The sequence below is a fragment of the Lepus europaeus genome, chromosome 19, assembly GCF_033115175.1.
Source record: "Lepus europaeus isolate LE1 chromosome 19, mLepTim1.pri, whole genome shotgun sequence".
NCBI lineage: Eukaryota > Metazoa > Chordata > Mammalia > Lagomorpha > Leporidae > Lepus > Lepus europaeus.
Window position 1 is genome coordinate 17,911,748 of NC_084845.1, and position 12,753 is coordinate 17,924,500.

The 12,753-nt window shown below is 52.9% G+C and overlaps 1 protein-coding gene across 1 annotated transcript in view; it reads left to right on the forward strand.

Moving 5' to 3' along the window:
* The window catches only part of ANKRD27 (ankyrin repeat domain 27), a 53,382-nt gene that overhangs the window by 7,432 nt on the left and 33,197 nt on the right, over window positions 1–12,753 (forward strand). The window contains 2 exon segments of the mRNA XM_062175789.1: window positions 4,785–4,916; window positions 11,907–12,017. Of these exon segments, the coding sequence (XP_062031773.1) occupies window positions 4,815–4,916; window positions 11,907–12,017 (213 nt within the window). The 5' untranslated portion in view covers window positions 4,785–4,814.

The following is a 12,753-nucleotide window of genomic DNA, read 5'->3' on the forward strand; positions in this document are numbered from 1 at the left end:
CACTCCCCAAATGGCCACAATGGCTGGAGCTGTGCTGATCTGAAGCCAGGAGCCAGGAACTTCTTCTGGGTCTCCCACATGGGTGCAGGGGCCCAAGGACTTGGGACCATCTTCCACTGTTTTCCAGGCCAAAGCAAGATTGTAAGTAGAGCAGCCAGGATTCGAACTGATGCCTATATGGGATGCTGGCCCTGCAGGCAGTGGCGTTACCCACTATGCAACAGCGCCGGCTGCTATCTGACAATTCTGTAGCATGAGAGAGGGGAGGAGGCATTTTGTGAGTTATCAAGGCTTGTTATAAAGTTATAGTCATGCATAATAATATGGTCTGGCCCTGCTGTGTTCAGTGCTGTAGCCACTGGTCACATGTGGCTACTGAGCATTTGAAATGAATTGAGGAGTGCTTTGCAGCCGGGTTTAGCCTAATGGTTAGGATGTCTGTGTCTCATATCCCAGTACCTGGATTCAGTTCCTGGCCCTGGCTCCCAACTCCACCTTCCTGGATGCAGCCATGGGAGGCAGTGGTGACAGCTCTAGTGATTGTGTCCACCCACACGGGAGACCTGGATTAAATTCCTGGCTTCCAGCTTCAAGAACTGGCTGCTGTGGGCATCCAAGTGGACCATGGATGGAAGCTCTGTGTTTGTCTCTCTGTCTCTCTCTGTCTTACAAATAAGTAAAAAAAGAAAAAAGAAGTGCTGTGAATGTAAAATACCAACTTTGGAGACTTGGTAGGAATAAAAAAGAATGTAAACTGTAATTTAAAAGTGGTGATCACAGGCTGAAATATAACTTGGATATATTAATAGAAATTATTAAAATCAATGTCATCTCTTTAAAGTCATTAGAAAATTTAAAACCATATATATATATAGTTGTATGCAATGTGTGTATAATTATGTTCTCACATGCTGTCATGGGACAGTGCTGACCTAGACCACCGAAACAGTAGAGCCCCAAACAGGCCAAACATACGCGGGAACTTGAAGTGTGACAAAGGTAGCATTGCATGAGCAACCAGTGTGAAAGGGATAGAATGTTCAGAACATGAGGCTGGGACAGTATTACTGATAATGTGGCAAAATATATATAGATGCTCAATTTACTGTAAATGCAAAAATGAAATCCAGATGGGCTGAGGATCTAAATGTGAAAAGCTTTAAGATTTTTTTTTTTTTTTTGACAGGCAGAGTGGACAGTGAGAGAGAGACAGAGAGAAAGGTCTTCCTTTTCCGTTGGTTCACCCCCCCGATGGCCGCTGCGGCTGGCACACCGCGCTGATCCGAAGCCAGGAACCAGGTGCTTATCCTGGTCTCCCATGGGGTGCAGAGCCCAAGCACTTGGGCCGTCCTCCACTGTACTCCCAGGCCATAGCAGAGAGCTGGCCTGGAAGAGGGGCAACTGGGACAGAATCCGGTGCCCTGACCGGGACTAGAACCCGGTGTGCCAGCGCCGCTGGCAGAGGATTAGCTTGTTGAGCCATGGCGCCGGCCAAGCTTTAAGATTTTTAGCAGTTAGTAGAGTCTGTTGCTGGCTTTGGAGTTGGAAAGGATGTGGTTTCGGGTTGCTGTTACTACATAACCAGCCCCAAACTTGGAGGTGTAAAACTGCCACAATTTATCATTTCTCCTGGTGTGTGGATTGCCCTGGTGGTTCTTCTGCAGGCCTCACCTGGCCTTACCAATGTGGCTGGTGGTCTGCTGACAATCTGGCTGTGCTCCTGGGCCACCTCCAGCCTCTTGTGTCACGTGGACTTTGTCCAGCACCGTGCTGTCCGATGCTGACACACCAGGAGTGGAGTCTGCAAGGCCTCTTGAGGCTGACAGTATCAGTTCTCTTTTTTTTTTTTTTTTTTTAAAGATTTATTTATTTATTTGAAAGAGTTACACAGAGAGAGAGGAGAGGCGGGGAGGGGAGGGTGTCTTCCATCCACTGGTTCACTCCCCAATTGGCCGCAACGGCTGGAGCTGTGCCAATCTGAAACCAGGAGCCAGGAGCTTCTGGATCTCCCATGCGGGTGCAGGGGCCCAAGGACTTGGGCCATCTTCTGCTGCTTTCCCAGGCCACAGCAGAGAGCTGGATGGGAAGTGGAGCAGCCGGGTCTCAAACCGGCACCCATATGGGATGCCAGCGCTTCAGGCCAAGGCGTTAACCTGCTGCACCACAGCGCCGGCCCCAGTATCAGTTCTCTTGGTTGAAGCAGCTCTCTTGCCTCAGATTCAGGGGGCTGGGGAAGAGACCCCACTTTCTGATGGGATTGGTGAAGTCACTTTGCAAAGAGGTAAGGGAGCTGAGGTGGAGAGGAGAGGGGAAGGCTCAATTTTCCAAGATCCAAAAAGCAAAGATTGACAAATCTAACTACACTAAATCCTAAAGCATCTATTTCTGAAAGCACCCATTTGGAAAAATGAAACAAATGATAGACTGGGAGAGGATATTTGCAACATATTTCAGTATCCAGAAGTATGAAAACATTAATCATAGGGGAAAGGCCAACCACCCAGAAGAAAAGCAGGCCAAAGACATAATTAGGCAATTTGTAAAAGATAAAGAAATGATGTTCAGCTTCATTTAATTTTCATTCTTCTGACTTCGTTATCAGAGAAAAGGACACTCAACACAGAGAGACAGTACTTGGTGCTCGCAGACGGTCTTAGTCCATCCGGGCTGCTACAACAAGTGCCGTAGACTGGGCGGCTTGTAAGCCACAGAGGTGATGCCCTGGCTATTCTGGAGGCTGGGAAGTCCGGGGTGAGGCTGCTGCAGACCTGGTGTCCGGTTCAGAGACCTGGCGTCTTCCGTGCAGCCTCACAGGTGGAAGGAGCTCTCTCGGGGTCTCATGTCTTTCTTATTTTTTAACTTTCATTTTATTTGAAAAGTCGAGAAAGACAGAGATCTGTCTGCTGGTTCACTCCCTGAATGCCTGTACCAGCTAAAGCTGGACCCGGCTGAAGCCAGGAGCCCTGACTCGTATGAGTCTCCCCCATGGGGGGCAGCGGGGCAAGACTGGAGCCCCCACCTGGTGCCTTTCAGGATGTGTATGAACAGAAGGCTGAACGCCAGAGCAGCGGAGCAGGCACTCCCGTGTGGGGTGCCAGCAAGCAGCCATCAAGCACCATGCCTCTCGGGGGTGCTCATCCCATTTACGAGAGCTCTGCCATCATAACCCGTCACCCCCTGGAGGCCATCACCTAGGAGGGGACGCTTTCAGCACATGAACTTCGGGTGGGACGTGCGTTCAGACCACAGCTCAGACCGATGGGAGTAAAACAATCTGATGACACCAAGAAGCACTGGTTAAGTGTGATGTGAAGAGAGCCGCACGCTCAGACACTCAGGCGTAGAAAGGAGTCCAGCGCTGCCGGCATCTGCTGCGGTGAGGAGCGAGCGCGCCCCTCGGCGCTCTCCCAGGAGCGTGCTGCAGTACGTGTGCAGGGCTGTTCCTTGCACCACTCCTCGTCCTCCTGAAGAGGTGGGTGCGACTTAAATGTAGGATATGAGAGAAACTGTGACACGTTCACTTATTAGATCGCTGTGCAGCAGGGGCCAGCGGGTGAGTGAGCCGGGTGGCTCAGCAGGGGTGGAATTTGAAAAGGTGATGTTGACTGAGAAGGATATGTTCTGGAATAATTAGCATGTGGTTGTAGTGTTTAGAGCTGAATTTTTATCCGGTTAAGGAGGGAATTTGCCACTATGGTGGTGTAGTGGGGTGGGTGGGTGGGTAGAAGGCAGCTGGCAGAGGAGTAGGGGGCTCTTTCTAGCCTCTGGGGACTTTTATCTGCTTCATAGCTGCCCTGTGCAGCATCTGTTTTGCCAGTTGCTTTGCAAGGAGTCTGGAGGGGTCTGTTCGAGCACCAAGGGTCTCAACAAAAGGGAGGAAATGGGGCGGTGAGGGGGAGGAGGAGGAAAGGGAAGGAGGAGCAAGATGCCAGGTGCCCTTTAGATACCTTCAGGATAGTGGCTGCCTTTGAAGGGGGAGGGGGGAGAGCATGGGACCAGGGAGGGACACAATGGTGAGTGTGTGTGTGTGTGTGTGTGGGTGGGTGTCTATTGATATGCTCTACTTTCTTTCTTTAGGGCCCAGTGTTACAGACAGTGAGTTATACTGCCAGCTGAGACGTCTGCATCCCATGTTAGAGTGCCTGGGATTGAGCCCAGACTCTGCTTCCAGTCCAGGTTCCTGTTATTTTATACCCTGGGCAGCAGTGGGTGATGGCTCAAGTACTTGGGCCCTTGCCACCCACTTGGGAGACCTGGATAGAGCTCCTGGCTTTGGCCTGGCCCAGCCCTGGCCGTTGTAGGCACTTGGGGAGTGAGCCCGCAGATCAGTGAGCTCTGTTTGTCTCTCTATTGCTCTGCCTTTAGAATAAATAAATAAACTTTAAAAACAGAACTTATACTGTGATTTGGTAATTCTGCATGGTAGGTTTGCATTATTACTCAGTACTTTTTCATGCACTTAAAATACTTCATTAAACATACATGTGTGTCTTTAGAATGTCACGGGTTTGGTCATGGAGGATGTTGTGAAAATGGCCATGTATGCTTCAGCCATGAGTTGGAGCTTAACAAGAATTTCTGAACTTAATGTACACGTCACTGAACCAATAAATAGGCCATCCTGACATTGGAGGGTTATGTCTGGTGATCCCTGGCGGCACGTTAGGTCTGGGGCAGAATAAGAGATGTGAGAGATGCTGCTTGGAAGTTGCCAGGTGGAGACTTTCGTGTGTTCCAGAAGTCCGAAGGTGGCTCATTTACTGCCTTTTCCTCCCCTGTCCCAGGAGACTCACTTTGACCCACTTGCAGTCCATATGGCTCTGTATGATGAAGATCTCCTGAAAAATCCTTTCTACCTGGCTCTTCAGAAGTGGCGGCCCGACCTGTGCAGCAAGGTGGCCCAGGCCCACGGCATTGTAAGTACCCCGGTCCCAGGGGTGGTCCTCAGGTGTGGGTGATGCCAGAGATCTGGAGGACTGAGAGGAGGTTTCCAGGAAGCCCCCAGCCCATGTGTCAGTGAATGAGTGGCAAGGGGCTGTGGGAACTCCTCCAGGAGGCCTACTGGGCCTGCAGCCCAGGTGTCGTCCGTTGCCGGGCTCTGTTGTGGGGTGCCCCGCAGGGCACTGCATCTCCCTGTCTCTCTTGTTTGTTGACCCTGAGGGCCCCTGCAGAGCAGAGGCCAGTCACCTCCTCTGAGTCCCTCAGGAGAAGGGAGCGTGTGGACACATGGGTCCATAGTTTTGGGGGGGTGGCGTTTCTCAAAGGGAAAGAACTTAGGCGAGAGAGGCCGCAGCCACAGAAGCCTTGGGGGGCAGCCAGGTTGCAGGCATGGGAGGAACAGGGAGGAGGCACCAGCCTGTCTCTGGGCACCTGCTGCGTGAAGGGAGGGCAGGCCCTGTGTTGCGGGTCTTTCCGGCTCTCAGGTCAGCAGAGTTGGTGGGCGCCTTGTTTAGCCAGCACCTTGGGACACGGAGTCCTGGACGCATTTTGTCTCCTGCAGTGTCTGCTTGAGAAGTCTCCCTCCTTCTTTCTGGGTGTTGTTCACCTCTTGCACCGTGGTGGACTGCCCAGGGGCGTCAGGTGTCAAGGCCGTGTTCTGTGCAAGCGCAAGTCGGGTCAGCACAGGTTGCTGCAGGGTTTGGCTGCCCCTCTGGGAAACCAGAGCTAGGTTTACTCGTAGCCTCTGCTCCCAGAAGCCTGGCGTAAAGTCCCTTCCAGTTTTCACGATTAAGTTTTGCGATTCATATGTTTGTGCCCAAAATGCGTTACTTTGGATTTTAGAAGTCATGGTGTTCATTGTAAATAACAATTGAGTAAGTATATGCCTATTTCCCAAGAAGACCTTGTCAAACCCACCAAAGACATTCATTGTCATCTATTCCTTGCACAGCAGTTATGAAACACTACGCCAGTTACACACTGTACAAGGGTGTGTTGGGGCCACGAGATGACATCATCCGGTTTGTGCCCGTACGCTCTGCAGTGTGCACACAGCGCGATATTGCCCAGCGCGTCGTTCCTGAGAGCGCACCCCTGCCACGGGGCAGTCATGGCTGGCGTGAAGGCCTTCTCTGTGGCGCTGAGGGTTCAGTAAAGCTTGGGAACAAGCACCACAGCCTTCACCCTCACAGAGCTTAATTCTCGTGCGGGAGGTGGTCACCGGCCGGGGGGAGTCACACCATCCGCGGTGGTGGCTGTGTCACAGAGAACGCGTGCAGGCTGCGGGATCTTCCCACCCTTCCCGTCTTTGTTCTCTGGCATCTCTAGAAGTGCCATCTAGATACAAGCGTGTGCTCCTATGCCGCGTGGCATCTTCTCAGAATGTCACTTATTCTCAGCAAGCTCTGTGTGTCTGGCACACCAGAGTCCTGCTGCTGGCGGTTAGTACAGTTCCTGTCGCCCAGAGGGAGGATCCTTTCTCAGCTGCAAATCATGGACCCCACTTGAGCTCAGTTTGAGTAAGGGCTTTGCAATCTTGGTTGGCCTCCTTTGGGTACACTTTGTTTTTTTGTTTTTTTTTTTTTTAAGATATATTTATTTTACTTGAAAGGCAGAGTCCAGAGAGAGAGAGAGAGAGAGAGAGAGAATATCTTCGTCCGCTGCTTCACTCCCCAAATGGCTGCAATGGCTAGAGCTTGCCCAGGCCGAAGCCTGGAACTTCTTCTGGGTCTGCCATGTGGGTGCAGGGACCCAAGCACTTGGGCCATCTTCTACTGCTTTCCCAGGCCATTAGCAGAGAGCTGAAGTGGAGCAGCCAGGACTCAAACTTTTGCCGCTATGGGATGCCGGCGTTGCAGGATGGGGCTTTAACCTGCTATGCCACGGTGCCGGCCCTGAGAGATTCTTAAGTTACGCCATCTTGTGTTGTGAACAGTGCCCCAGGCTCTTACTCCAGTCTCCTAAGATCATGGGGGTCCACATTCAGTGACCCCAAATTCCTGGCCTTCCTCAGCCTTGCTCAGTGGCCTGGGGAGTTGGCGCGGCTACCCTGTCAGCAGCAGCCGGCCGTGGGAGGAGCTGCTCTGTTGTCACCTTCTGAGTGATGGGGCACTGGGCCGCCCCTGTCCAACCTGCAGTGGGACCCTAGCCACGTCTGTGTTCCAGGGATCTCTAGAAGGGTGCTCGCCCTTTCTGTCACTTTCTGTCACTTTCAAGTGATTCACGTAGCAGGTGAATGCTAATTTCTCTCCTTGGCTATTGGGCCCTTTTCGTCTCTTAGAAAGTTCTTACTTTTTTTTTAAAAATTAATTTATTTATTTGAAAGTCAGAGTTACACAGAGAGAGGAGGAGAGGAGAGGAGAGGAGAGGAGAGAGAGAGAGAGAGAGAGAGAGAGAGGTCTTCCATCTGCTGGTTCACTTCCCAGTTGGCCTCAGCGGCCAGAGCTGTGCCAATTTGAAGCCAGGAGCTTCCTCCAGGTCTCCCACATGGGTGCAGGGGCCCAAGGACTTGGGCCATCTTCTACTGCTTCCCCAGGCCATTAGCAGAGAGCTGGACCAGAAGTGAAGCAGCTGAGACTTGAACTGGTCCCCACATGGGATGCCGGCACTGCAGGTGGTGGCTTAACTTGCTATGCCACAGCGCCAGCCCCCTTTCTTTTTCTTAAAATGTTTATTTTTTTGGTAGAGAGAGGCAGCACTGCCATCCACTGTTTCATTCCTGAAATGCTCACAGCAGCTGGGTCTGTGCCAGGCCAAAGCTGGGAGCCTGGAACTCAATCCAGGTCTCCCACATGGATGGTGGAGACCCAGCTACTTGAGCCAGCACCGCTGCCTCCCCGGGTGTGCATTGGCAGGAATCTGCAAAGGTGCTGGAACTGGAGCTGGAACCCAGGCCCTCTGATAAGAGATGGAGGAGTCCCAACTGGCAACTTAATCACTAGGCCAAATGCCTACCACAGGCCATGTTTTTATTACCCTGGAATCTTCCTTGGGGTCCTTTTCTGAGCTCTAAAAAGTATGAAATCAGGAGTGTGTAGTTGGCCTAGCTGTTAGGATGCTGTGTCCCAAAACAGAGTACCCGGGTTTGAGTCCCACCTCCAGCTTCCTGTTAACGTGGAAGTGATGGCTCAGGTTGTTGGGTTCCTGCCACTCACGTGGGAGATCTTGATTGAGTTTCTGACTTCTCTCTTTGGCCTGGCCCAGTCCTGGTCAGTGCGGCCATTTGGGGGGCCACAACCAACCAGCAGATGGGAGCTGGCTCTGTATCTCAAATAATTAAAAATTTAAATTTAAAAATTAAAAATTAAAAAAAAATTTAAAATGTGAAAGCACTACTTTTTTTTTTTTTCTTTTTAGATAGAGTAGAGTTGCAGAGAGAGAGAGAGAGAAAGAAAGGGTGAGACAGTGAGAGAGAGAGCCATTGGCTCACTCCCCAGATAGCCGCAGCTGGGACAGGGCCAGGCTGAGGCCAGGAGCCAGGAGCTTTTTCAAGGTCTCCCATGTGGCTGCCTTCCCAGGCAGATTAGCAGGGAGCTGGGTTGGAAGTGGAGCCGCTGGGACTTGAACCGTTGCCCCATGGGATGCCAGTGTTTTGGGTAACGGTTTAATACCACAACACCGGTCCTGAAATCACCACTTTTAACAAGTATATGTCCTGCAGGAGTAACCGCCCCTCACGTTCTCCTGTGGCCACGCTGATGGCCCCTCATCCTCTTCCCATCTGTAACAGCTGCGGATGGCAGCCGAGGCTGCAGCTTGACGGCTGCTGGGACCTAGCCCTGACCTCTCCCTAGCCCCCTTTCCCGGGGACGGCCTTGCCCTGACCTCTCCCTAGCCCCCTTTCCCGGGGACGGCCTTGCCCTGACCTCTCCCTAGCCCCCTTTCCCGGGGACGGCCTCGCTTTCCTGCAACTACCTGCTCTCTCTGCTTGCACAGGGGGAGCTCCTGTTCCGGGTCCCAGTCACAAAGGCTTGTGACACCCTACACGGTAATAATAGTCACCCTGTTCTATTTTAAAGGATCTATTTATTTATTTGAAAATCAGAGCTACAGGGAGAGAGAGAGATCGATCAATTGATTGATCTTCCATCTACTTGTTCACTCCCCAGATGGCTGTGCTGAGGCAGGCTGAAACCAGGAGCCAGAACCTTCTGAGTCTCCTCTGTAGGTGGCAGGGGCCCAAGTACTTGGGCCATCTTCATTGCCTTTCCCAGACTGTTAGTGGGGAGCTGGATTGGAAGTGGAACAGCCAGAACATGAACCGGCACCCATATGAGATGCCAGTGTTGCAGGGGTGGCTTAACCCGCTATGCCACAGCACCAGCCCCAGTCACCCTGTTCTTATAACCAGCTGGCTAGTTATGCACGTGTGGCTTCCTCAGACTGGGCTAGGCAGGTCTGTATCCATGGGGCTCTTGTCCATGGGCTGCAAGGGGAAATCCTCCATGTTTCTGAAATGTACACTGGGAGTGGGTCCATTTGGCTGTAAGAAAAGCAAATATTGCAAAAGGAGGTAAAGCTTAGTTCTTTTATTAATGTCTCTTAATTATTGGTTGAATAGGCTTTTGGAGGCTCCCTTGGAATCCAGCAACATGTCTTCCGGGTTCCCAAAAGCTGACTTCCAAGCAGAGTACCTGTGTGGCCCAATTCTCACCATTTATTTAGTGTAGAGTCACCCAACAGACTTTCACTGAGCACCTGCTATGTGCTAGGTGGCTTGCTAGATTTCAAGGGGACTTCTTCAGGGAACTCCAGAAACTGTTTGCAGATTGGAGGAACGAGTTAGGACAAACGTCTGTATCCTTTGTTTTGCTTTCCCACTTGGCTGAACATTTGGGAGGACAAGGTCCCTTCTGCCCACCCTGGCTCCAGCCAGTCCCTCCTGGAGTGTGGGCTGCTGTCTTTGCAGCAAGGCAAGGCAGATGGTGGGAGGAAGAGGGCCGGCCGCAGCCTCTCCCTCCATCAGGTGCACCTCTGCTTGCTGTGTGGTGTGATCACATTGCAGAACTCCAGCGATGTCTATTGTGATGGCTTTTCTTATTTTTTTTCTTTCTTTTTATTTATTTATTTTTAGATGTATTTATTTTATTCAAAAGGTAGAGTTAGAGAGAGAGAAGGAAAGACAGAGATCTTCTATTTGCTGGTTCACTCCGCATATGGCTGCAACAGCCAGAGCTGGGCCGATCTGAAGCCAGGAGCCAGGAGCTTCTTCTGGGTCTCCCACATGGCTGCAGGGGCCCAAGCACTTGGACCATCTTCCACTGCTTTCCCAGGCCATAGCAGAGCTGGATTGGAAGAGGAGCAGCTGGGACTTGAACTGGTGCCCATATGGGATGCTGGTGCCGCAGGCCGAGGCTTAGCCTACTAGGCTACAATGCCAACCCTGTGACGGTTTTTCAAGCATAGGGGTTGCATTGGAGGGCCTGACCCCTGGAGCTTCCTACTCCATCATTTTTTCTGGTGTTCCTGTAAACTAAAAGATTTTTAATATTAACTCTTTAGATCATTAAGTCTTAGCTCTGGGAGGGGCCTTACATTTCTGCCTCCTGCTGGGGTCAGCTGCTTCACTGGTAGCCAGTGAATTTCGGCAGGCCAGGTTATTCCTCTTCCGTGACAGCCTGAGGAGCACTGGTTTAATCCTGGTGATTGTGTTCTGCTTTGGGAGCTCCATGGGACATAGGAAAAGACTACCTGTGATGCCGTGGGGTTGTGTGCCTGGCGCTGCACTGAGTGTGTCGCTGATCCTGCCTCACACTCCCAGTACTCCTGTGTGCAGCCACACAAATGGGAACCAAGGAACAGTGACCGGCCATGGCTGGGAAGTGTGCAACCAGGAGAGGCGCCCAGGCCATCTGCTTCCAGCACTTTGCTCTGGCTGCCTTCGGTGGTGGACCTCTGGGGGGTGTTCCTGCTGGGGCATCCCTTGAGGCACACACATTCTGAGAGAATCCTTCTAAGATGAGCCCTGGGTGGGCATCTGGCCTGGCAGGTAAACCACTGGTTAGGATGCCTGTGTCCCACATCAGAGTACCTGGGCCAGGTCCCGGCTCTGTCCTGATTCCAGCTTTCTGCCAACGCAGATCCTGGGCAGCGGTGGCGACGGCTCCATGTTTGGGTTCCTGCCACTCATGGGAGAAGCCTGAATTGAGTTCTCAGCTCCTGGCTTCGGCCTCCTGGCCAGTGCAGGCATTTGGGGAGTGAACCCAGTGGATGAGAGCGCCCTGGCATGCGCCTGTGCTCTCTGTGTTTGTCTCTCTCTGTCTCTTAAATAAAGAAAAAGTCCCTGAGCCAGAGCTCTGTGCATGGCTGGTGGTTGGCCAGGGCAGAGTGCCTCCCTGGTGGCCAGACCCCCTTCTGTGGCTGTGCTGTGCTGAGGAGCTGTGTGCTCTGAGCAGCGTTTGGTTTTGCACATTTTGGATGGAACCTGCCCTACAGCCCAAGTCTGGCACCTTGAGGGTCTCTGGTGGAGGCGGCAGCCTGTGCTAGGGGCCCTGGTCTCTGGCCTCTCTGTTGCGTCCTTGCGAACTGTGATCCCAGTGTGGCTGAAAACAGAAAAAGCATAGGAGGCTGTCTCAGTGTGAAGTGTTTCTGGTTCGTGTGGTGGGATTATGTGCGACTGCTCCATTTCCCTCTTCTGGACTCTCCAACTCCTCTCTTCTTCTGGTCCTGGGAACTGGACTGTTTTCCGAAGGGGGCTTCTGGGGTCTGGGAGGAACCCAGCATGCCCCAGGTCTGAAGGTGGGACAGGGTTATGCACGTCCTTGCCTGGTGTGGGGGGGTGTCTGCTTCCCGCACAGCGACTCAGGAGCTCAGCCGCAGCAGCTGTGGGCATTTGGCAAGAGATGCCGGGTGGCTCTGGGCCTGCGTGTCCCCCGGGCACCCCGGCTGGAGTGTCGTTGGCACAGCCGGTTCTGCAGAAGCTGTGAGTGGCCCCCGTGTCTAGCGCTCACTCCGCTGGTTTCTTCCAGGTGCTGGTGCCCTGCAAAGGAAGCCTGACGAGCAGCGTTCAGTCCACTTGTCAGTTTGAGTCCTACGTGTTGATTCCGGTGGACGAGCATTTTCAGACCTTAAATGGAAAGGTATTCATGCCTGGAGGGGCCAGCCTGCGTCGCTCCCCCGGTGTTTGGGTGGGCGGTTAGGGAGGAGGGGCAGGCACCCTGGTTCCCAGCCTTTGACATCTGCTCCGTCATATGTGACTTGTGACGCACACACGCACGCACACACACAGAGCAGCCTGTGGAGTGGCTGGAGGGACTCCTGCCTTTGAAGAAAGAAACAGGGGTCCCAGGCTGCTGCCCTGGCCTGGGGAGGGCCGGCGTCTCCCCTAGCCCGGGTGCCTCTCCCCCGTACACCTGTGGCAGGGAGAGCTCTTGCCATGCCTGGGAGAGCTTGTTGGCCTTTTTGTTTTCTGACACAACTTGAGCCTCAGGAATGATCATCTTCATTCTGACAAACTCTCTGTTTCCACATAATTTTTAGTCTGCAGAAAGCGGCAGTGGAGTGCCGAGGGGCCGGAGCCTGGTCGGCGCTGGCTGTTTCGCTGCCTTGGTCCCCTCTCCATATACACCCGCGCGCTTCTTTCCCCCTCACTGTTTCCCGAGTGGGCTGCAGTCGCCCCGTTCCTGTTCCGTGAATTGGGCGCAGCCGTCAGGCGCGGAGAGCCGGCCCGCCTTCTCTGGGTCTGTCTCTGACAACACTGGCCTTCCGGCCTGTTCTACACCCCCTCCTCCGCTGGGTGGGGGTTTGTCTGATGAGAGTCGGTCGTGCACTTTGGGGGATGCCACGGAAGGGGTGTGGTGTTTCTCTCAGTGTCAG